Consider the following 26,219-nt stretch of genomic DNA (forward strand, 5'->3'; position numbering starts at 1 on the left):
AAAAGGTATGTATAAAGGCTCTAGGCCGCCCTATGCGTTATTGTAGGTTCAGTTTAATATGCAACTTCATTTTATACAATATGTAGAAGGGGGCCCTGTTCTGTCTCTCTTTCAGTTAAGGGGTCCTTGGCTGAAAACGTTGAAGACCCCTGCTATAAACTATTTTAGGATTTTTTTGGTAGTTTGGCTGAAAATGGCAGTTTAAAGATTGAGTTTGAGGTTGGTCAAGATAGGTATATTACTTTAAATATTTGGTATGTACAGAGAACATTTTCTGTAAGTTTTGCTCCGGTGTAAAGATAGTGTCTATTTAGAAAGATGACTTTGCAGAAAACTGCTAAAACAGGCCTGAGAGAGAAATTTGGCTCCTAATAATCCCCGCATCTTGCCTTTTTTTCCTCTCTCATGTAACATATCTGCCTCCTTCCTTTCTTCTCAGAGTGAGGACCTTCCCTAAGGACTCGGCCTTACTGGGCAGGGACACGGTTCGAGCCCTGATGTACTACGCCCTGAAGGTCTGGAGTGACATCGCACCACTAAACTTCCATGAGGTGGCCGGCAGTGATGCAGACATTCAAATCGACTTCATTAAGGCCGACCACAATGATGGATATCCCTTTGATGGGCCAGGGGGCACCGTGGCGCACGCATTTTTCCCCGGAGAGAGGTTCACAGCTGGGGATACACATTTTGATGATGATGAGGCCTGGACCTTCAGATCTCCAGGTGAGGAACTGTTGTTAAGTGTCAAAGTGTGTATGCATGCATGTGAATATGCATATTAATTTGGGAAAGTCGGTGTGTGTTTGTATCAACCATTGATTTTGCCATTGAGAACGAGCTAGCATGCTAGCGCTAGCATGCTAGCGGTTAGCCCCCTAGGCCCCTCGTCTCAGCTAGTGACGTAGAAAGCCGTGCAGATTTTGAACAGCTCACCCGGAGACTGAAGACAGGACACATTCAGAAACCGTATCTCACTCAAAACAGCATGGATGTTTTTTTTCCAAAGTTTGTATGCATGAGGAAGCACCAGAGACACAAAATAATACCCCAAATCCCAGAAAAAGTGATTTTTTTCTTAATATGGGCACTTTAAAGAAAAGGAAAAAGAGCCTGGAAACCGTTTTTAACTTTCATGCTCACTAAAACTTCTATATACAAAACTAGAACACTGAATGCATTTTGGAGCCATGTTGTGCTTCTACTCTTTGTTCAGGCTCCAGATTCTATAATTAATATTTGATTTGTTAGTATGAATCAGAGATGGGGACTCGAGTCTGAGACCGGGATGCACGGATCCATCTCCCCAGGAAAAAACGCTATGTCGGGTGGGCAAACTCATGCGTAATTGATTTATAAGCTATTAAGTGAACAAGGTCTACCCGGTCCACCAAACACTGGGTAGTCTTAATTCTGCACATATTTCTGTTACTGTAGTCCTATTTACTATTTCATTATTTCATCCATGCGTGGCGCAGCGGATCCTGTCGTGGAGACGCTGGCCTCACTAACTTCTCCTCCTCTGAGTCGGATCTCCCTCGCGCTGGACTCAGTTTCGCTGAGCGTACTAACACTTAGAAAATAAATGGCATTTCATCAGTGAGTTCAAACTGTTTATTGTGCATAATTTGGACTAACACTGAGATGCATGTTATTCTGTAACTGGTGTGGCGCTGTCACTATTCTCTTGATTTCCACTTTGACATGTTTTTTTGAGTAAAAGAGATGTTACATTTAGCATATATCATCACAGGTAACAAGCTAACCATTGTAAAGTGTTGTGCTAATGCTGGGAACAGGCTAATTGTATCTTTATAGCTGTATCCATATGATGTGACAGACTTAGGTTAATATTTCACCAGGTCCGAGGGCTAGAGGGATGTGTTAAGTAGACCCCATAAAGTTCTCCTACAACTGATGTTGATACTGTACTGTATGGATGGTAGCTACAGGACATGCTTTGAATTCATAAGATTTAACAATACAGTGTTAGGGACAGATCAGATGGAAGAGACTTGAGACTTGACTTGAACTTGCCCCTCAAAGACTTGAGAGTGGACTTGGACTCAAGCTCAAAGACTTGAGACTCGAATTGGACTTCCAAAAAATGACTTTTGAACATCTCAGGTATGAATATAACATAGAATGGCTTCAGACACGGGACTCAGAGTAGTAATTAAAGCAGTGGTTGTTATCACAAGCTTATTAGGAGGCATAGAAGGTGTCCTTTAATTTCCTTCAACTGTCATAAACAAACAATCTACTCTAATACGCCTCTAATAGCCATGAACTCTTTTTTTTAGCAATACTTACTTATATGGATCCCACTTGATTGTTCAAGTAAGCCATGGGGTTTTCACAAGAATTGAGTACTTCGCATTTCTTAACAGAAGTTTGGGGAGAAAGAAAAGGGACAAAAGCAGCATGTTTTGAGTGATCATAAAAAATTCCTTTGATTTATGGCAATAAAAAGCTAAAAGGCACATGTCTCTACTAGACCTCGAAGTATCACTATTATTTGTCATGTCAACTAACGGCTGCTCCAATGACAATCGATAAAAGAGTGATTTGGACACAATGACACAGTGATGAGATTTCCAGGGCTGTGCACACACTCTTCTGTTCTGTAAGAATTAAAGTGCATGTGTATTTATTGCACATTGCTCTATTGCACTAAGATTTAGCATTAGAGTTCAGCAGCTCAATGGAGGCTGGAACAAACGATAGCTTCAAGCGGTTTGATTTGCACACAGATACTTCTTCCGGATGGCAGAGGTTCATATTCACAGATGAGGGTATGTTGAGACTCTGTAATGATTTTTGTTGCTTGTTTCATGACCGCCTGCCCGTACAGGCTCTGTATGGGCTCATATTCCTTCTTCCCTAGTACCTTTATAGCTGTTTTGTGCATGCTGGCAAGTCAGAATTTTGTTAGGTTGCCAAACCATGCTGTAACTCTGCATCTAATGATGCTGAATAGGATTGCCTGGTAAAACATCAGCATGATTTGGCTGCTCGCTCCATACAGCCTCAATCAATCGCCTTTGAAAGTAAAGTCTCTGCTGCAGTCTATTGCACAGGTTATCAATGTGTGTATTCTATGTGACATTTAGAATGGGATAGTTAGTGTCACACCACTATCAGGATCCGTTTACTTCTTCCACAGCTGGTGAAGTTATCACTTATATAGCCCATGCAGATCAGGCACTTATTTCTTCAGTTTCCAAGAAGAATTATGCTTATGTGTGCAATACCATGATGATCACTTGCCTTTAGACAGATAACACATAATTCTTCATGACACATGCTCCTCTCATGACTGTGTATAAAACCTCAGGCTGAAAAAGAATAAGCTCCTCGGGTGTTACAGGCTCACTATCCTCTCCTACTCCCCTGAGATGGAGCTTAAAGCTCGTAGCGGGGGTGTAGATGACACTAGCTGCACCAGCTGCCGAGTCTATGATGCAGCCAGGACCTGTGTTTATTTCCATTCTTTTGCTTTTGCCCTCGTAAAGCTGGGAACCATATGTTACAGCAGCTCTATCTGCTCCAATTAGACCTCACTGCAGGCCGCAGCAGGGGCAGGACATGATGGCATGATGCTGTAGTAGTTCACAGAATCATCTGCACACATAGGGGGTTAATGGGAGCAGGGCACCGAAGGAGGGATGGGTCAGAGGTGGGTTCTTGTCCTGACCCCAATCTATTTCTCTATTCAAAATGTTCAACATAATGATCAACAATGATTTAAACTGAGAGATTAAACAAAGAAAATGATCTGTGCGAAGAATTATGTTTCCAGTCATAAATGGAATTGTCAGATGGAAGACAGCCATGGTGTTGAAAACGGCGTAACACATCCTTCATTGGGAGCGAGAGTGACCAGGTGCTGGCTGTGAATCATCTTACCTTGTTAGATGTTCCTGCTTTCAAGCACGATGAAGGGTAAAGTGTGCATCAAATAAAACACATCAGACTTTTTCATTTGTAAATCATGCATCTGCCTCTTTCCATTTGGCTGCAGTCTGTAATAGCACTTAAGCCCTCTGTTTCTTATGGCCAATCCATGCTAATAAAAAACAACCCTGCCACTGCATATTGCTGCCTTTGATTTTGTAACATTATTTTAGAACATAATTAGAGTTTATGTGATTTTAGATAAAGATACCATACCAGGGACAACATTATTTTTACGCTATAAAAACAAGATATTGATCCCCTCCTTTCCTTTTGCCCTTGCGATCTTTGTTATAGTCTTTCCTTTAAGACTGTCTACTCAAACGCCTTTAGCCATTTAAGACTTACAGTTGTGTTCAAAATAATAGCAGTCCAACATCACTAACCTCATAAATCAAATGTTTTGGTAGAAGTGATATTTCTACATGGCAAATAATTTACTAGTAAGTGTTGTAGAGTCATAGAAAACCAACAGACCCAACAGTCATGACATGCATGCTGCTCATTCTGTGTAATTGAATCTGTAATTGAAAGGGGCATGTTCAAAATAATAGCAGTGTTGTGTTCAATTAGTGAGGTGATTGATTCTGTGAAGAAACAGGTGTCAGTTATGGCCCATATTTAAGGAAGGAAGGAAGCAAATGTTGTGCATGCTGGTTATAGTGCATTTCACACTGAAATACTCAGCAAAATGGGTCGTTCCAGACATTGCTCTGAGGAACAGCGGACCTTGATTAAAAAGTTGATTGTAGAGGGGAAAACATATAAAGAAGTGCAGAAAATTATAGGCTGCTCAGCCAAAATGATTTCAAATGCCTTGAAATGGCATCCAAAGCCTGAACGACGTGGGACAAAACGGTCAACTACCATTCGAATGGATCGAAGAATAGCCAAAATGGCAAAGGCTCACCCAATGATCAGCTCCAGGAAAATCAAAGAAGACTTAAAGTTACCTGTGAGTACTGTTACGATCAGAAGAAGGCTATGTGAAGCAAAGCTATCAGCGAGAAGCCCCCGCAAAGTCCCATTGCTGAAAAAAAGACATGTACTGAATAGGTTGAAATTTGCCAACGGACACATTGACTGGCCAAAGGAGAAATGGCGCAACATTCTGTGGACTGATGAGAGCAAAATTGTTCTTTTTGGGTCTAGGGGCCGCACACAGTTTATCCGACGACCCCCATGCACTGAATTCAAGCCACAGTACACAGTGAAGACAGTAAAGCATGGTGGTGCAAAAATCATGTTATGGGGATGTTTCTCATACTGTGGTGTTGGGCCTATTTATCGCATACCAGGGATCATGGATCAGTTTCAATACATGAAAATACTTGAAGAGGTCATGTTGCCTTATACTGAAGAGGAAATGCCTTTGAAATGGGTCTTTCAACAAGACAATGACCCAAAATACACCAGTAAGCGAGCAAAGTCTTGGTTCCAGATGAACAAGATTGATGTTATGGAGTGGCCAGCCCAATCCCCAGACCTCAATCCCATAGAAAACTTGTGGGGTGACATCAAAAATGCTGTTTCTGAGGCAAAACCCAGTAATGCAGAGGAATTGTGGAATGTAGTTCAATCATCCTGGGCTGGAATACCTGTTCACAGGTGCCAGAAGTTGGTCGACTCTATGCAACACAGATGTGAAGCAGTTCTTAGAAATGGTTATGCAACTAAATATTAGTGCAGTGATTCAAAGTAAAGTGTTACAAAACTGTAAAGTTGTGGCCCGCAAAACCGAAACAATGCACATTCCTACTAATGGAGTCATACTATTTTCCTGATTTACATGTGGTGGTAATGCGCCATGGTATGTAGAAATACCCCAACAAATGCAGAGAAGAAGAACACTGCTAGCTAGTAAACAGGGATGTTAAAAAAACAGGAAGGAAGGAAATGCATTCAACACTTGTGATAGACCTTGAGGATCCACTCACTGTGGTTTTATTGAGAATCACTCAATGTAAACATAACTTTTGTTGGTTTATAACCACAGGGTGCCTTAAATATTAAAATATTATAGCCGTTTTAAAGAGATGGTTTTCAACATGTTACAATTGTTATTTCATACTGAGACAGTTTTGGTGAATTATGGTTACTTTTATAATACTAGACCATGATAAATAGTTGATTGATACTAAATCCTAAAAAAAGAGTCTGTGCGTCAGGAAAAGCAGCAGGTTGCATCCTCTCTTCTTCCTCAGTGTTTACCCATTGATGGTTTTGAGCCAGATGCGCCTGCATGTTGATTGTTGCTCATTGTTGCAAACTGAAAATGTATTAATTCAATTTGGACCCTTGATGTGACAGTCCCACATCTCCTGTTTTGTATAGCTGCCATCCAGTCGGTTCAGGAGCGTAAAGGATCGTTACTCTAGAGCTGCCAACTTGCCTAATTTAACACACTAAGTATTCACAAAAGAAGTCGATGAAGACTTACATTCCTCTCAATTAATTTTTGACATGACATAATAGCTTGTTGTATCCACTTTGCCTGGGAAGGCCAAAATCACAGAGAGGGGAAGTGTCTCCAACCACATAGGCTACAAACCAGCTGAAAAGTCAATAACAGAGTCTGACCAAAACACTGGCATGTGGGATATTATCAGCCAATTATCTGCCTATTTCCCTGCAGATAAGTAACAACTTATTGCAGTATAAGGATGCCAAATATATGATTGAGATAATTTGGAAACAGGGCTGCCATTATACAGTTTGTCCACCAGAGAGCACTGAGAAGTACATTTTTCAACTATAAAATGTCACTTAGTACATGTTGTGGGCAGCATTCTCTGATTTCCAAATTTATCAGAGAATTGTTATTTAACATAAATGAGAGTTCAAGAATCTCGCTTTAATTTTAGTTTCACTTCTTGGGGCCTAGATTGAGTTCAATAAACTTTGCTAAAACTATGATTAATATTTCAAATTGCAGAAGTGTAATTTTCATTTTGTCTGGACACCTTTTTCATATATTTCCAGGATTGAAGTCCGTTCCACCACAGAATTATTAATATCACGATCAGCCTCCCATATGAGTTTTAGCGACTTAAGGGTTCGAGGAAGGAAGGCTTAAAGCTGTACTCGAGCATAGAATACAAATAAGCCTAAACTGTACTTTCCAATAATCTAGAATATAGTATGGGTAATGGCATCCTCACTTTCAGGGTGAAAAAAGTAGGAAGGAAATATGTGGGCCAACTGGGGCTGCAGATATTACTAGAATTGATTTTTAGGGAGCTCATGAAATAATTTCAGTCTCACAAAACAAGATCAACCGCTACAGCAGTTCTTCTGCTTGAGAATTGATACCGCTTAATGTTTATCCTCGGCCATTTGCACTATGTTAGACTCATAGAACCGACGTTGTCTATCAATGACATCATCTCATCTCGTGTCACTGCAAAATCGGGAGTGCACGAAACTTGACTTTTCCATGACTGTGTTTGCATGCAACTTTACTCATATTAAGCTTTGTTTAATCTTTTAAAAAATTAAAGCCAACTTATTTTCAGACCTGTGATTTAAACTGCACGGGTAGGGGGCTGCTGGAATTGCTGTATCATCATCCTCTGTTAATTTCACCGACATGAACAAATTACATGAACACTAAATTCTCCCATCGCCTTTAGCATGTTCTTTTTCCTGCTTTGACCATCTAAAAAGCTATTATATACCTCAAATGTCCTGATAAAGATATTGACTCTCGAGTGGCACAAGGTAATGCAAGGCACAAGGATTCACATCAAATGAAATGAATAGCCCTTGGCTATTTGTGCTCTCACTTCTTTCCATCTACCATATGGTATACTGTCCTTATTAAACTTTAAGTTATATGCTGCAGGCTGTTTGTAGCATTCTGGATATATTATGCTGTGTCCAAAGTAGAGGTACTCCATTGTCTTTACTGTGCGTCAAAGTATTACCATGTGTAATACAATATTGTACAACAGTTGGTTGGATATATGTTACTGATTATGCAGTAATGTAATTTTGCTTCTGTGTGTTCTGTACTCTGAACCGCTCTCTCTTTCCTGCTCTCTGTCTTTCTACCACGGATGTCTAACTAAGTCAATGAGTCCTGTCATCCACCCAAATCTCTCCGCTCTGACTTTGTCCGCAGGCATTAGGATTTCTTTCTGTCAACCTCAGATGGACTGTAAATACGATGACATGGTACCTACTTTGTTCTGAATCCCTGTTCTCTCCCCCTCGATCCCTCCTTTTATCCACCTTTCCTCTCAGCGCCATGTGCTCCTGTAGATTAGAGTTGGCATTTGGCTTCAGAATACCCCAGGTTTTGTAAACACAAGTGCATGTCTCCAATTGTCCTTTGTCTTTTGACAGAGCACAGCACTGAGATGTTCCCAAGTCAAGGCCAACATAAGGTTAACGGAATGCAGACTTCAGCGTAGACACCAAGGAATTCTAAGCTAGCTTGGCTCGACACGCTAGCACTCACATTTTTGCAAATCTTAATCTCTAAACCCCAGGTTTTGTCTTGCTTAGCAGAGCCAGACAAGGAGTTTTTGGAGGCTTTGCCTTTTCTTTTTTAGTTGAACATCGAGGGAAATGTGCTTTAATAGCCTGCAGCGTCTTTAGGTGTCTTTCCGCACTCAGGTTTTGATTGGCAGCCCAGGGGCTCAGGAAGTATTACCATAGTTATCTCACTACACCACATGCCTAACAGCACTCACAGCCACCAGAACTGTCTGTCATGCCTCTTAACTTGCAACCTATGGAGTTCACTCATAAAAAGGGATAAACATGCAAACAGGGGTTGTATTGGTTCGACAAAAGTCACAAACTCTAAGCCCGAAGGTGATCTCTGTAAAAGCTGAAGCTGAGATTATAGTGGTTAAAATAAAAGTAATTGATGATGTTGTTTACTCTCACTGCCTGACAAGGCTGCTGATTCATTTTGAAGTCTTGAGAGCGACAAAAGAGAAGCTGTGTCTAAATAATTTTGTGTGCAATTTTCTTGTTAAGTAATTTACTACTAGGCTGGACAACAACGATTGTAGGGAAGAAAAATAAGCTGTGTGCAGCAATCTGTAGCTGCTTCTTTGATTGAATTGACTGCTCACCTAAATAACTCCAGTGTAAAAGATGAGGGGGGGGAATTCAAAATTGGAGGGTGTGTGGATATCTCTTTTATTTCTGGTCCAAGTTCAAATATGCATTGTTACAAAATACAAGTTCATGACACAAACATAATGTTTATTTTTGGAACAAATTGACTAATGCTGCATAGCATAGCATTTACATTTACATCTAACAATAAAGCAAGGAATCTGTCTGTCATTCGCATAATTTGAGAACTGTTGATCAGATCTACTGCACACTGGTGCATTGTTTGGTGTATTGTTTGGTATTGCTGGGGACCCAAAGACATGCAGTGTTGAATGTGGTGCAAACTTTAAACTTTAGACTTTACGTGTTGGCCTGTTTCTTTTGAATCGTAAGTCTCAGAAACCTTTTTTTTTTTTCCTGGATTCTGTGGTTCCAGAAGAATCTATCCATTAAAGCCACGCCCATTTGCACCATTTTGAAATGTGTCCAAATCTTTTCGCTTTAATTTTTTTTGCTACTCCTACAAATTTCATTTGGTACAGAACATCTCCAACTAAAACTACAAAGTTTATTTTTCAGATTTTTTGCTATTCCATACAGTTTTGCTACAGGGCAGTGTTGAGTTAGCCTGACAAGCCAGACCCACTTCAAGATGTTGGGTCTGGGAACCATTGGCAGGGCTCAATCCGAGGGGCGGGATAAACAGTCTTTCAAATTCCCTTTGCACTCATAGCCAACTAGAGCAACGCTAGTTGATAGATTAAACCTTTGCCATATGCCTTCGGCAAAACTCCAAACACATCTTCCTTTTTTAAGAATGACTTCAGTGCTTAACTCCAAGTCTTCCAGAGTCGCGGCCAAAGCCGATTCGAAAGACCGCTGTTCGCCAGCAGCAGCAGCCATCTTCTTCGTTTTCAAGTAGCAGGGAATTCACGCGGAACCATTGCAACTCTGCCGTCCTTATGTTAAGCCCGCCCACCGACTCTATACATGACGTGATTGGCCTGACCAGAATTTGGTTTTTCCAGCTCGCAAGCCAACGGAGAGTTGCTAGACGACCCTGGCTGCAAATTACATTTGCTGCCGCTAGGGTGCGTCTAGATTTCTAGGCTAGTGTTGAGTGTGAAGTCGGAAAAAAGGCACTGCACTAGTATAACTGAACAGGAAAACACAACTAAAACAACACAAACAATATTAAATAAAGTTACCGTATCACCTTTTTGACAGTTTGAACTTGGGTTTAAAATTGTTCGATTCATGCTCCATTTTTAGCGGGTAAGGAATTCAATATTTCAGTATTAGATGTTTAAAAACAAATTGTAATGGGGATGATTTCAGTGTATCTCTCTCTCTTGCTGTGTCTCCTTCAGACTCTCATGGGATGGATCTGTTTGCAGTTGCAGTCCATGAGTTTGGTCACGCCATCGGCCTGGTCCACACCTCAGCCATAGAGTCCATCATGAGACCGTACTACCAGGGACCTGTAGGAGACCCTCTGAAATACGACCTACCTTATGAAGACAAGGTCCGCGTCTGGCAGCTCTACGGTACAGCAGCTCTACATGACCTTATCACACCATTGACTGAAATAGAGAGTAGCAGTGTGCGGGGGAAGAGACTAATGATCATGAAGACTAGAATGACATGCAGGAAAGAATGCTGAAGGCCAGGACTGTGAAGGAGGGAGATACATAAAATAAAAATGTAAACATAGATACTTAGACAAAACTAAGAGTAAGCATTTTATACTGTATATTTCATGTCATACCGTGGTGCAATGAAATAAATGCATAATAAAAAAGAGGAGGAACTGAGCCAACAAATCAAAATCAGCAGAATGTCTATTGGTTAGTTTTTTTTATTAATAGATGAATTGTTCGCAGACCTATCAACTAATGCCTTGTCTTTTGAGGGTTCATTTCATCTTTAATCACATATCCTCCATAGGTGTGAGAGACTCAGTGTCCCACACAATCCGACCAGGCAACCCCTCCCAGACGGCTGAACCTCCTGTCCTGTTGGACCTTCCTGAAAACAGATCCACTCTCATGTAAGTAGAAGATCTGTTGTCCATTTAATGCAACACAATGAACTCAACTATTCTGGTTGTCAAACATCCACCAATGCATCCATTTATCCATTCATTAATGAGAGACATAATGTAATAGTCAAAACTATCAGAAATAGTTAGTGGAGGATATATATGATTAGTGTAATGGACAGGTGCTATCTTGGCTGAAGAGTGGTGTCTTATCAAATCACCACAGGGGTCATTGGAAAGGGTAAAACATGGTCCAGTTGACAACTTGACGTGAAGGTGGCACTATAGAAAAGGTGATGGGGACATCAAAAGCATTAGGAATCATCAGCTAAGGACCATTAACATCAACTGCAATCTGTTCAGTAGTTTTAAAGAAATCTCACTTTGACAGACCAACAGACCCACCATAAATGCCCAGCTGTGCAGCCTATCAGTGAGACTGCACAGCACATGTAGCACATGCTGTTAATTATTATCAAGTATAAACGGAGGCTGGTTGCTTCGTAAGTGAGTTAACTGGTCTCTTGAATTAATAGGATCAAGAGAGGGCAGCTCTTTTCGGGAGTGATCAAACTGTGTTTCAAACTACACTGACAACTACACCCATTGCTTGGTGATGTCCATGCATACACATACAAAGACTATGCAGAAGTTCTAAACTAAACAGGCATACAGTATAAAGCCCTCTTTCTCTCAATGGTGCCGGCCTTCCACTGCCCTCATTACTCATTTTGCAGCACCTCCATCTGGTCGTAATACGTGGAAAAGCTGGATTATGCTCGACAAGGGTCACAAACGCTGACCACTAGGCAGCGATTTCTTGTTAATAGACCTCTGAATGGAGATCTTTGTTGATAATGCGAGGGCTGGCAGCCTCCCACTCACAGTGGCAGCCCTGTGATCCTAATGGCTTCATCTTTGGCAGGCTGGCCACGTCAGTGTTTTAAATCACTTATTAGCCCAGAGGATAAATGAACTGGGGGACCTCATCGTGTCAGCGTGATAGCATTTCACCTAATGTTTAGCCTATTTAATTGAAGGAAACGCATGCACATTCATGCACACAGTCAGACTTTCTCAGTAGGTGGGTGCAATTATCCCACATTTGTTTTTTATGCAAATGGTTTAATTGGTTTGGGTGTTTTTTTATTGAACTGCATACCTTACAATAAGTGAGGTTGTTTTATGTGAAGATTATGTAGGTATGCATTTAGCCGCAAGCACTCTATGTTCAGAATATAAATTTGAATGTAATTTCTTCCTTTTTTTCCAAACAAACAAAACTTTTCTTTCCTCCAACTTTCCTCTCTCAGGCTGGCACAAGATGCCCCAGACAGATGCACCAGTCACTTTGACGCCGTGGCCCAAATACGAGGGGAGGCCTTCTTTTTCAAAGGTATTCAGGCCTAAATGGAGAAAGTGAACAAGAGAGACTGACGGACAGGCAGATAAGTAGAGAGTGGCAGTGAGAGAGAAGAGGGAGAAAAAGGGGGTGAATGGAGAGGAGATGAAGTGAAAGAGTAAGAGATGGGCTGGGCAGAGTGGTGTCTCTAGCGATCAATAGAAAGCCAAGTCATGTGTGACTCCCAGGGCTCGTATCACAGGCTTATACACCGTCACATATTCTGCTGTCTAAACAAAATGGTCCTTTAGGGCCCAGACTGTTGCTGTATACTTGTTATCTGCTCAGTTTGAAAGCTTTTTTGGTTTATTGGCCAGCGTGGTAGGAGAGCTTTTGTTAGCCAAAACATATTAAATATAGTCATATTGAAAAAAGATTTCTTAAAACATAACAGTATAGAGGTGTATTGGCTATTGTTTCTCCCCTCCTCCTAAGCACAAGCCCAACTGTCTAATTTTCCAACAGTGTTTTTCACAGGTAGATAAAAGTATCCAAACAAAGGTAACACAATTATAATTTAAAGAGTTTAAATAGACATTTAAATTCACTTTAATGGTAATTGGTGGAGCTTTAGTTCGACCATTAGCCATGTGGATGTGACCTGCAATATACAGCGCACTGTGTCGGACAGCTTGACTTGTCATAGACTCGTTATTAGGCTAGGATATTCTAAAGACATTCCAAGCTCTAACCTGTTCCTGTCTGTCATAGGGAAGTACTTTTGGCGACTAACTCGAGAGAAGCACCTGGTGTCTCTGCGTCCTGCTCAGATCCATCGCTTCTGGAGGGGCCTCCCACCCAATCTGGACAGAGTGGATGCTGTGTATGAGAGGCCCGGGGACCACAAAATAGTCTTTTTCAAAGGTAGATATCTCTATCGGATTTCAACTTTCTCTTGTATCTGTCTGTGTGGTTTCAGTTGACTGACTAGACATATCATCTTTTACTGTGTATTATGTTGAAAGTTTCTAATGTATTAAATAATTGCTTAAAGCATTTAAACAAAGTTTTGTGTTGGATTTTGTAACGTTCCAAAATCTTAATTTTGACTTAAAGGACAATTCTGGCGAAAAATGAACCTAGGGGTTAATAACACGTGTCAGCAGAGTCAACCGTTCTCTGGGATGTTTTTTGATGGTAATCGAACCGCTGATTAGCTTAACGCTAGGCTTTCGGGGCACTGGTAGAGTAAAAATAATTCGCTATTTTATACCACTAACAAGGCTCAAAATAGCATCACACTTCCACGGTAGCATAATGAGGGTCCCTATATGTAAACCGAAGCATTGAGAAAAGACGTACAGTGTACAGTTTATTAAAAAGATAGTTTATAAAGACATTACCTTCGGTAATACAGGCAGGCGCCATCTTGGGAAAACAGTCATGACCAGTCAAACCACGAATGCCGTGCAACCAGTAATCAGTAACATAGCTCTAGCAGGGCGTGCTGTATATGTATATCGGTTCCAAATATTGGTTTATTATTTAGTATCGGTTTAATTAACTACCAATAATTGGTATTGGTCGATCCTTAGTTATTTCTCTCTTTAATTATGATCTCTGTGTCCATCCTCTTCAGATCTGAAGTACTGGGTATTTAAAGACAATAACGTGGAGGAGGGCTACCCTCGACCAATCAGTGACTTCGGCCTACCCTTGGAAGGAGTGGATGCAGCCTTTGTTTGGCTACACAACGACAAAACCTACTTCTTCAAGGACAACCACTACTGGCGCTACGATGACCACCTGAGACGTATGGACCTGGGCTACCCCAAAGACAGCTCGCTTTGGAAGGGGCTGCCGCCACAACTGGACGACGCCATGAGGTGGTCTGATGGTGAGTAGCCATAAAAATCAACACTTTGTTTTTTTGACTTATTATTTTACTTCAGTTAAATTACTTAGTTGGTTATCTTCTGGGTGTAATTGCATAAGAAGATTCAGTAACTGAATGCCACAGAGAGTTTTGAAAAACCTTTTTATCTAAATATCTATCTAAATAGTTACGTTAGTTTTAAAATTAACCAACATTTAAACACAACCACAAACATGAACTTGCCTGTCAGTGGAAAATCACTCAAAATGGGAACCCAGTCTTATGTGGCTCCAAAGGGAACTGTAAACATTTAGGGAAAAATGTTGTCACTCAGGTAATCTTGACTTGGACTTGGAAACAACACATTTTATATGAAAAAATACGCTTAATAAAACTGTTGGTGTGAAATTTGGCAGACGTTACAGTATTTAGGCCTGCAGCAGTAGCTGGCACCACCACTTCTAAAGGCTACAAGCAATTAGCTTAGCTTATCTGAGCATAGATATTTATATCATAGCTGTAGCAAGGTATTGGTTGGAAGCGAATGATCATTTTTAGCAGTCTTAACAAATACCTGCACCTGTGAAGTATTTTATCATGCAAGTAAACACTATACACAAACTGCACACTCACACAAACATACACGTACGTCCACACAAAAACTCATATAGATATATACTTTAGACTCTTGGTTATATGATGTGTACATACACAATAACAAATAACCGGTGACCCATAAATAGTGAACTGTGGTTAGGGAGAATGTAGAGCTGTACGTTTGCCTTTAGGGTCCAAGTTTTCAGACAACAATTTTTTTAGATTACAGACACTGAGTCAGTCTACCAGAAAGAGGTTGTAAAACTAACACAGCCCTGACCTGCAAACACAGTGGAGAGCTGTGTTGGGTGTTGTGTTGTGAATCCACAAGCCAGTCTCCCCTTATTAAACCATGCTGCCACTGTGAGCTCAGTGGACTCAGTCAGATTCATGGGGAGCACGCTTTTGAAAAACACTATGGCTACGCTCACACTGCAGGCAAAACTGACCCAAATCAGATTTTTGATGAGATTATGTGTTTTTGTTTTCATAACAGTGTGAACGGCACAAATCATATTGAATCAGATTGTTTCATTTCTGATTTGGGCCACTTTTACCCTAAATCCGATACCTGATTTTTTTGCAATGCGACCTCAGTCTGAACTGTCATATCAGAATTCATTAGACTTTTACGTTACACTACATCGACATTCGTCAGAATTCTGCACTGGCGGGAGTCTCTGAGGTCTTGATTCCACCACTCCTGGCTCCAACTCCGCATCCACACAGACACCTCAGTACAGAAGTAGCAGCCATTGCTCAATAAAAAAAGCCATAATTAAAAAGGTGGCCGTCTATCTCATCATCCTTGTCCTTGGTATCATTTGTTCACAAATTCGCTGGCTTCCACTGCACAACAACTTATAAATGAAACTGTAAACGCTGACTTTAGTGGCCTCCATGTTCACGTCCGTACGACAGAGTGCTGCATGTGACGTCTTTGTTCATTTATTATATATCAGGGAAGTCATGCTTCCAGTTTGGCTTTGAACCTCCACGTGTAGAAACGTCAATGTTAAAAATTGATAAATGTTGAAAATACAGTCAATAAATGACTTTACAAACAAATAATTTCAGCTTGGTACAGTAGTGTGCGTTTGCGTCTTTGTGTGTTTGTGTGTTAGTGTCTGTCTCTGTGTTTGGTTGAACCACATTATTTCTCTCACGTATTGCCGTTGACTGAAATGCACAAAAGAAGAAGCTAATATGTTCATTTTAAAAACCGTTGACTCATAATCAAAAATAGGTGCAGACTAGAAAGATGCATTCACAGATACAATCATGTGATCTATTGTTTTAAGTGGAACACAAAAATGGTTAATACAAAGTATGCAATATCTATATGTTCTAAGCATTATGACATAAGTTCAAATAACTGTTTTAGTAGTTTAGTTGAACACTTTTCTCCTCTCCATGCTGCCCCCGCTTTGGCATGCACTCCTTTGTAGCTACGCTGGGAAACACAGGTATTTTATCAAGCTCCCAACTTATCTCCACTTTCAGGCGGAACTTTTAAAGTTAAATGTGTGAGTATCATCCTCACTCATACTGCAGCATTTGAGCTGATTGTGGCTCTCAGGGACCACAGCCAAGACTTCATTCTTTCTGAGTGTCCTACTCATCTGTTGTTGCTGAGTGATTGCACATGAGAAATGTTTCACTGTTGCAGCATGGTCACTGCCTTCTGTTGGTAATTAAACTGGTTCCAGAATATGGTCGAGACATTTCTGAAACGCATCAGGGAGGAAGTGGCAGTGGCAGATGGACGACACAAGTATTATTCTCTGCTAACTTAAATTTCTTGCTCTTAAATTGGCTCATGGCTTTTATGACAAATGGCTAACCACTGACCCGGCAAGGAACTATACCTTGAAAAAGTCAACACTGATAACCTTTCAAACAAAAATCAACCAATTAGGATCTTTGATTAATCAGTATAGCCTCAGTGTTCACTACAAGTCAAAATTGTTCCAAAACACGTATGCAGAGTTGGCACAAACACTCTATACTGTAACAAACAAAAGCATTGAAAATAGTTTTTGGGTTTTGTGAGACACTATATGTAACATACTGGAAGCAATACATTTGCAGTCATGTTACTGATTTAGATGGATGTCTAATCTGTGTCACACACAGAGTACATCAGCAGGATATTAATATTAGGTCTCAGAGCTATGGCACGTACGTATGACATGTTTTACCTGCCTTTGTTGAATGTTTCTAATTAACAAGATGCGGTGGCTGGAAGGAAGTAGTTTAATCTAGGACAAGAAACATGCTTAGAATATTCCTGCATGTCCATATAATGATAATAGACAAAGTAGCTCATAAAAAAAAAAATGGTTACCTTACATTTAAGATGTCTTTTTTTTAATGTCCTCCATGTACAAATAATGTCCAACTCGTCAAAACAGATTGGATCATTAAAGAAAGCCCAAGGTGATACTCACATGCAGCAATTTAAATTAACAGCTGATACACCAATTAAATGCGTTAGCTTAAATGCATATTTAATTTATATTATTCAATTACTGTGTGTGTTGATGCGTGTGTGTTCCTCTCTTCCTATCTCTCTCCTTCACCTCCCTTTTACACCTTCTCCTAACCTCCCCTCCCTCCCCTTTTACTCTTCTTCATTCTCTGGCTATAGCTTTATACATGTAGGAGGAGGTGGGGTAATGTGATCATGATTGGAGCATGTCACACCTGAATCTGCCATGTCGGTAATCTTGGCAGACTGGGTGCATCTGGGCCTGTAAAACATTCTGGTCTTTCACCTTCTATAAAATGTCCATAGTGCCTTCTATAAAATTCGAGCATATAAATCTGTAATCTGTAGTGTGTGTGTGTGTGTGGTCACAGCTAGCGCTGTGTAATAATGTGTGGCATTAGCATGACATTACCCATTATGTGGATGGATTACAAGTGTATGCTGAATCAAAATTGCAATAAAAGAGAGGACAATGAATGATCTTGTTAAGTGTAGCAGAGATTTGTGGACCCAAATGCAGAGATGAGGCAGGAAGGCAGGAGAAGGTTTGAGCTTCGGGGGTTTATTATACCAAAAAAACAAGGACAATGCCAAAACGAGAGAGTCCCAACAGCCAATGGCAAAAACAGCTGTCCGAAAATACAAAGCACAAGGACAGGAAAACCAAAAACAAAACCAGAAGTAGCTCAAAAACCAGGAAAACAAATAAAAGGAAATCCAAGGAGTACAGACCTTGACGTGACTGACACAGGGAGACAATACACACAGACACGCTGACAGCAACAAACAAACTGACGGGAAAAAACGCACGCTGACACAGGGACATACTACAAACACAAAAATGATCTGACACCGGACAGGGGGAAGACAAAGACTAAATACACCGGGTAACGAGAAAACGCAAGACAGGTGACACAAGGCTGGGAAACAGGTAAAACACATTAGGGCAATCACAAGGGTGGGAAAACACAGGAAGTAAAACAAGACAAGACAAGACAGAAAACAAGACCATCAAAATAAAACAGGAAACAGGGCAAAAATGCAAAACAGAAAAAACAGATTACCAAAATAAGACAAAACACACCAAACCCATAACAGATCTATCTAAAAGAAAAATAATCTTCAATATGTACCACTCAGGTGGCCGGGTTGGTTCAGTGGGTAGAGCAGACACACATATACTGAGAGGCTTATGTGTTGATGCAGAGGTCCAGGGTTCGAGTCCGACCTGAGACAATTTCCTGCATGTCTTCCTCCTCTCTCTCCCCTTTAACACCTAGCTGTCAATTAAAGGCAGAAAAGCCCAAACACATTAATTATAATAGTGTACATAACATGCACAATTTCTGTCTGTAGCCAGAATTTTATTTTAACGTTTCTCTCACAGTTAGAACCTAAAACATTGATTAATCAAACTCCCTGGCTAAATATGTAGAAACGTAGAGCCTGTTTCTTTAATCACTGTGCAGCATAGTGGAGGATAATAGCATAAGTTAATCAATATGGCAGCTGTTATACTGTCAATGAAAGTATTTATTAAAGAAGTATATTAACACTAATGCACACTACTGCCGTTTTCACACCAAAAGATATTTTTTTTCATTGCTTTGAGATTTTTTTAGTTTTTTTTAAATAAATCCATTCAGCTTTATCATACGGAGATACATTACATATGTTCTGTATAAACCAGTTTAGCCTGTCAGTCCCAATACAGTCAGGTCCATAAATATTGGGACATCGACACAATTCTAATCTTTTTGGCGCTATACACCACCACAATGGAGTTGAAATGAAACGAACAAGATGTGCTTTAATTGCAGACTTTCAGCTTTAATTTGAGGGTATTTACATCCAAATCAGGTGAACGGTGTAGGAATTACAACAGTTTGTATATGTGCCTCCCACTTTTTAAGGGACCAAAAGTAATGGGACAGATTAACAATCATAAATCAAACTTTCACTTTTTAATACTTGGTTGCAAATCCTTTGCATTCAATTACAGCCTGAAGTCTGGAACACACAGACATCACCAGACGCTGGGTTTCATCCCTGGTGATGCTCTGCCAGGCCTCTACTGCAACTGTCTTCGGTTCCTGCTTGTTCTTGGGGCATTTTCCCTTCAGTTTTGTCTTCAGCAAGTGAAATGCATGCTCAATCGGATTCAGGTCAGGTGATTGACTTGGCCATTGCATAACATTCCACTTCTTTCCCTTAATAAACTCTTTGGTTGCTATTGCAGTATGCTTCGGGTCATTGTCCATCTGCACTGTGAAGCGCCGTCCAATGAGTTCTGAAGCATTTGGCTGAATATGAGCAGATAATATTGCCCGAAACACTTCAGAATTCATCCTGCTGCTTTTGTCAGCAGTCACATCATCAATACATACAAGAGAACCAGTTCCATTGGCAGCCATACATGCCCACGCCATGACACTACCACCACCATACTTCACTGATGAGGTGGTATGCTTTGGATCATGAGCAGTTCCTTTCCTTCTCCATACTCTTCTCTTCCCATCACTCTGGTACAAGTTGATCTTTGTCTCATCTGTCCATAGGATGTTGTTCCAGAAATGTGAAGGCTTTTTTAGATGTTGTTTGGCAAACTCTAATCTGGCCTTCCTGTTTTTGAGGCTCACCAATGGTTTACATCTTGTAGTGAACCCTCTGTATTCACTCTGGTGAAGTCTTCTCTTGATTGTTGACTTTGACACACATACACCTACCTCCTGGAGAGTGTTCTTGATCTGGCCAACTGTTGTGAAGGGTGTTTTCTTCACCAGGGAAAGTATTCTTCGGTCATCCACCACAGTTGTTTTCCGTGGTCTTCCAGGTCTTTTGGTGTTGCTGAGCTCACCGGTGCGTTCTTTCTTTTTAAGAATGTTCCAAACAGTTGATTTGGCCACACCTAATGTTTTTTGCTATCTCTCTGATGGGTTTGTTTAGATTTTTCAGCCTAATGATGGCTTGCTTCACTGATAGTGACAGCTCTTTGGATCTCATATTGAGAGTTGACAGCAACAGATTCCAAATGCAAATAGCACACTTGAAATGAACTCTGGACCTTTTATCTGCTCCTTGTAAATGGGATAATGAGGGAATAACACACACCTGGCCATGGAACAGCTGAGCAGCCAATTGTCCCATTACTTTTGGTCCCTTAGAAAGTGGGAGGCACATATACAAACTGTTGTAATTCCTACACCGTTCACCTGATTTGGATGTAAATACCCTCAAATTAAAGCTGAAAGTCTGCAGTTAAAGCACATCTTGTTCGTTTCATTTCAACTCCATTGTGGTGGTGTATAGAGCCAAAAAGATTAGAATTGTGTCGATGTCCCAATATTTATGGACCTGACTGTATGCCAGTGTTCGGTGCACTGTTGCACATGAACCAATTGGTATTGGTGTTGATCTTTCTGTCAATCAACATATTATAGTTCTGGTCCTTAAGAGTTAAATGAGCCTATCACATGCTTGGTTGTATCCGCATGTCGTCATGGCAATCCAAGTAACATCTGCCCATTTGGTTGTTTCCCATTTTCCCTAATAAGGGGAGAGGAATTTACCAAGTTATTAGACTGATTATGGTAATAAGAGACTTTTTTTTTTTATAGGCACATAGATAGGAAAATGACAGAAATACAGTTTTTGGTCTAAAAACTGAAAGGGTTAAAAAGAGAGATTGTGTGATATAAATATAAGTTTAAGAGGTCATGTATTATTTCAATGTTATGACTAAACAATGTCAGAGATAATCTCATATATTTTGATAATTCTGGCTAAGAAAATGACCCTTTAAAATGATGATATGATAGTGGCTTGGTCCTGGCATTTCCTTTGACTAGACAAGGGCCTTAGATCTGGAGTCGGTCCCCTAACGCTGGAGAAAGGTTTCCTGCTGTTCCTCGCAATTGCAATAGGCCAGATGCTGAGGACATATTGCCTGCCCATGGGGATTAATACTGTTTACTTTAACTTGCACTGTTTTTGGAAGCCTTTACCAAGCAAATCCTATTTAAGCAATGTCTCCACCAATTGGCTGTACAGATTAGGCTTTGATAAAGCACTTGTAGATGTTCAAATCTGGCACAAAAACAACTAATTAGCAGCAGGCACTCAGTCCTTATTTCAGGCTACTCTCAAAAGGAGCAAGCAACATCACCTCTTTCCCCTGCAGCAACTCCCAGCTGAATGTGTGAAAGCTCTTTTTCCTGTCAGGTGTTTATAGGTATGTGTTGTGTCTGAGCTTTTGCCAGCTTCAGAGATCCTGCTCTTAAGATCTTCGATGTGTGTGCGTGTGTGCAGGTTTGTGTGTGTGCTGGTCTAGCGCTGCCTCGATCAGTTAGTTAGTTAGTGTTATTTTGTGACTTTGGTGAATCTGAACTAACCTTGTAAAACACCCAGTCACAATTAAACAAACAAATTAACCAATCAATATAGCGTACACCTAAAACAATATAGATTTTTTTTAGGTGGGCTTTTTTTAGGTGGCTAGTATACATTTTGGTGCTGCCCCCGTCAACAGCAGTACAATGCTTAGCTTCCATGTCAGCACTTCTGCCTGATTCTCCAAACTGGGGCACCAACCGCTATGTACTGTAGGTATACACTGACTATGGATAGGTACCTCATACAACCCCAATTCAAAATATGTGAACTATCCCTTTAAAAGATGGATAAGAAATATGCAGGAGGGAGGAGAGGAATGTTATGATGAGAACAATGCTGGAGAGCGAGCAAAAATAAGTTATAGGAAGCAGCAAAAGAACATCCATATTGTTAGTTTTACATTTGTCTGTCTCAATAATCCTGCTAATATATTTGTTTTCTGTATTTTAATACTTCATTTGCATCCTTGCACTTTCATCTGCCTTAAGGGCAAAGACAATGTAAAGTTAGTAATTTATTCTGTTCTGTGTTGTTCTTTTTGTAGTATTTCACTGTATTTTAAAACTTACACTAATACCAACCCTTTGCTCTTTCTGTCCAAAGGCTCGTCCTATTTCTTCAAGGGAAAGGAGTACTGGCGAGTGCCGAGCAGCGACATGGAGGTGGAGGCAGGATACCCCCGCCTCATCGCTAAAGACTGGCTGCTGTGCACCGAGATGCAGTCGGACTCTCCGGACACAGAGCCCAAAAGCACGGAGACTAGAGTCAACGTGCACCATCACCCAGACCACGCAGAGAATGGATACGAGGTGTGCTCCTGCACCTCTGACACCGCCTCGCCTTTGGGCGCCCGCCCCTCCCCGTCTCCCCTGTGGCTGCTGCCACCTCTCTGGACGCTCTCGCTGGCCCTCCGCTCTGAACTGCTATGATGTCAAAGCATGGGACAAAGATCTCCAGCTAGGTGCGAGAAAGAAACTCTTTGGTGGAGGGCCAGTCGACACTCAGTCTAAATACAAACTGGAACATTTGGTTTATATAAATATCAATTGATATGTTTTTGCTATTTTTTTGCGGTTATTTATTTCACGTGCCATTGGATGGGGTCATCTGAAGCGCCTTGCAGTATGAGTAGTACATACAGTTATCATTGATCATACTAAGGTATATCTAGTGGGCATCAATTCACTGACATTGATAATGCTCGTACCGTGCAACACAGAACCATAAGTTCTATCTCTTAGTTTCCTCTTAAATGGCTAAACTATCTCATCTTTGCAAGGAATTGAGTGGGACTGTTCAGAAATATCTTCACATGAAATACAACAGTATTCCAACAGCACCCATAAAACAAATGTAAAACAAGTTTACAGCGATAATGAATGGCATCCTGGGATGTAGGCATGTCAGTTTCCCCCTGTTTTCAGTGTTTATGCTAAGCTAAGCTAACCAAGCCCAAGCTGTAGCCTCATATTTTTCATACAGATATATCAATGACATCAATCTTCTCATCTAACTCTCGGCAAAAAAAACAACAACGTATTTCCCAAAATGTGTGAACTATTGCTTTAAATAGTGCCTGGCAAGTACAACTTCCTGCCAGGCTGATTACTGCCTCGCAGCACTCTCCATCAATCAAATGGTTTTGTTTAAGTTTAGGTTGTTCACAGTTAAGGTTACGGCTGTGACCATGGCTGGAGTCCACCAATCCCTAGAGAAAGAGACAGTATTTTAATTCAACAGGAAAAGGTGCCTGCTAGAATTGAACGAAGGTGTAAAAGAAATAACTGTGAAAAATCCCAGATGTCTGAAAAAATAGACATCTGGGATATACGTAGATACTGTAGTTAGACAGGTGACTGACACCCCGGTATGTATCTAGGCAGACAGGTGAAAAGTACCCTGAAATGTAGTGCAGCTAGATAGTTAGATTTACAGATGAATGGCCCCATGGGATGTTGACAAGAATCCAAATGAATGGCATGCTGGGATGTCGACAAGTAGATGGATGGCATCCAGGGCTGTAAGCAGATACAGGTGAATACCATCAAGTACAGCTACACGAAGAAAAGGGCAACCTGTGCTGTGGGAAGTAGGACAAAAGAAAACTTCCTTTAAGACAGAAAGTTCAAATCTTAAGAGTTTCTCAGTGTCGCTTAACACCATTATCCTAGCTTAACTCACTTACCTGTACTCCTTCGCTCTTTGAGGAACTGCTGCTCATGGATCTCCATGAAACTAATCATTTTCAACCCCGGTACAGAAGCATTCCCTGCCTTTTATAAGAGGTATATTGGTTTTGTTGTATTGTTTTGGTAATAAATATGGATAGATTGTGATTCCATATGGCTTTGATCAGATTATAGTTTACGGAGCCTTTTTTTCCTCACAGCTGGACGATTTCCTCCGTCAATCCAAGCTCCTTCTGGTGACGCCGTTAGCAGACCTCACAAGATAGCAACCGGATTTATTCTTGCCGATATATTTACGTACAGTTTAAATATAGACAGAGATATATTTGAGTTGAGATGTTCCATGGTTACTTCTAAACCAAGTGGACTGTGTATATATCAAGGTGTGTTTTCTAATGTAAAATATTTTTGTAGAAAAATAAAAGAATATGAATGTCTTTATTGGCTAACTGACATGCATTTGTTTGGAGACAGAATATGTTAGTAGTCAGCGTTGGGGCTGTTTGGGCATGAGTGGGTAATTGTTTAGAGTCATTAAAAAGGAGCCCAGCCTTGAAGACAGATGAAGGTAACATGACAGCTTGCAGACACCAGCTGGGAGCTGCTCTCCTCGTGTAATGGTCAATGCTGTTCATCAGGAATGCAAACCACATCATGTCCATCACACCACACACCGACTCTGAGTGGCTTCATGAACAGATTTGCTGGCATGGGATTATATATTGGCACTTTTTTCAGGGAAGTACATCAGAGGAGTAATGCCACCTGATCCAAAAGATATTCAGCAGCTCAGACACTGCTTAGTTGGAGATCAAAGTGAGCTGAATTGGGGGTAAGCAACTAAGAAAGTGCTTAGTTAAATTGCGTACCACAAGAACCCCATGTCAGTCACAGACTTTTAAAATGAAAGCAACTAAATTAACCAAGAGGCTATAGAGATAACCGCCACCAAACTGCACCATAAATGCTGCTGTAATGACCCTCCGGCTCGATTGTATTATTATTATTATTCCGTTTGCAATTGTGTTTTCTATTCTGCATCCCGAGGTTAAATGCACACACACAATTGTGTTTCATTGTAATAGGTTGTACTCCTGTTGTGCTTTTCATAGGGCTGTCAAAATAACACGTTAATTTCGATTAATTAATCTGAGAAAAAATAACGCGTTAAAAAAAATAACGCAGATTAATCCATTCCATATTGACGTTTGACCCGGAGCCGTTCTAGCCACCATTGGACTGTAAAATGAAGGAGGGAGACGAGAATGTTCTGCCTGGATCATTAATTGGAACATTTACTTGTAAAAATCTTCTGAAATCTGGTGCCACTGATATGTCTGCACTTCTCTCTGATGCTCTGAAGACGATACAGGCAACACGCACGTGACGCTAGTTAACACTATACTCGACAGCAGCTAACGTTAGCCTACCGCTAGCTAGTAGCTGGATTAAACACGGTTAAAATGCTGACAGCTAACGCTAAACGGTGTAAAGTTTGACTGTGTTTTACTGTAGAGGATTCAACACCGGGATGTAACAATCTGCAGCTGCCGTCGGAGAAACAACACAGCTGGTGCGTTTAATGAAACTGGTAAACTACAGCCTCGTGGTGCATTTGAAGTTATTGTAAATGTCCTTTTCCCATCTGGTGGTTGTTTCTGTCGTTCAACAGCAATTTACTAGTGAAATAAGTTATTATGATACATTATTATTAAATCATTTAATTTTGACCATATGGCCTTAGCAATAAACAAGCCGTTCTTTAATGTCACCAACTGTTGTTTAGTACCCTTTTTTTTCTTTTCTTTTTTTACTTTCTTAAAAAGTCGGTTCAAAATCGGTTCAGGCACCTTTAATTATGTATGCGATTAATTTTGATTAATTAATCACAGAGTATGTAATTAATTAGATTAAATGTTTTAATCGATTGACAGCCCTAGCTTTTCAATATCTTTTTTTTCAAATTTGTGTAATTTATTATCATGGTAGTTTAAAATGAATCCATTGTTATTCCCCCTGCATCTCCCTTTTGTCACGCCTCGCAGGCCGGGGTGTGACACCACCAAGAGCAGCAATTTTTCTTCCCTCCTCTTGACACACTCGAGTGGTGTTAATTAACTGGTGTGGCTCGGCGGCCACCGGGACAGCCCCTGCTCCCTGGGGGCGAATGCAGCACGGAGGGGTCACTTTTCAGCAGTTTGTCTAACTGATCCTTTTGGAGCTGCTACTTTAACAGAACTTAATTGCTAAAAATGGAAATA

The 26,219-nt window shown here is 40.6% G+C and overlaps 1 protein-coding gene across 1 annotated transcript in view; it reads left to right on the forward strand.

The window, feature by feature from the left end:
- The window catches only part of LOC144531850 (matrix metalloproteinase-17-like), an 81,323-nt gene extending 56,934 nt beyond the window's left edge, over positions 1-24,389 (forward strand). Inside the window, exons 4-10 of the mRNA XM_078272178.1 lie at positions 440-726; positions 10,401-10,577; positions 10,978-11,080; positions 12,385-12,467; positions 13,185-13,337; positions 14,053-14,310; positions 22,373-24,389. Of these exons, the coding sequence (XP_078128304.1) occupies positions 440-726; positions 10,401-10,577; positions 10,978-11,080; positions 12,385-12,467; positions 13,185-13,337; positions 14,053-14,310; positions 22,373-22,698 (1,387 nt within the window). The 3' untranslated portion in view covers positions 22,699-24,389. The remainder of the gene's footprint in view (positions 1-439; positions 727-10,400; positions 10,578-10,977; positions 11,081-12,384; positions 12,468-13,184; positions 13,338-14,052; positions 14,311-22,372) is intronic.
- Positions 24,390-26,219: the final 1,830 nt, after the last annotated feature.

The sequence above is a fragment of the Sander vitreus genome, chromosome 16 (genome assembly GCF_031162955.1).
Source record: "Sander vitreus isolate 19-12246 chromosome 16, sanVit1, whole genome shotgun sequence".
Lineage (NCBI taxonomy): Eukaryota > Metazoa > Chordata > Actinopteri > Perciformes > Percidae > Sander > Sander vitreus.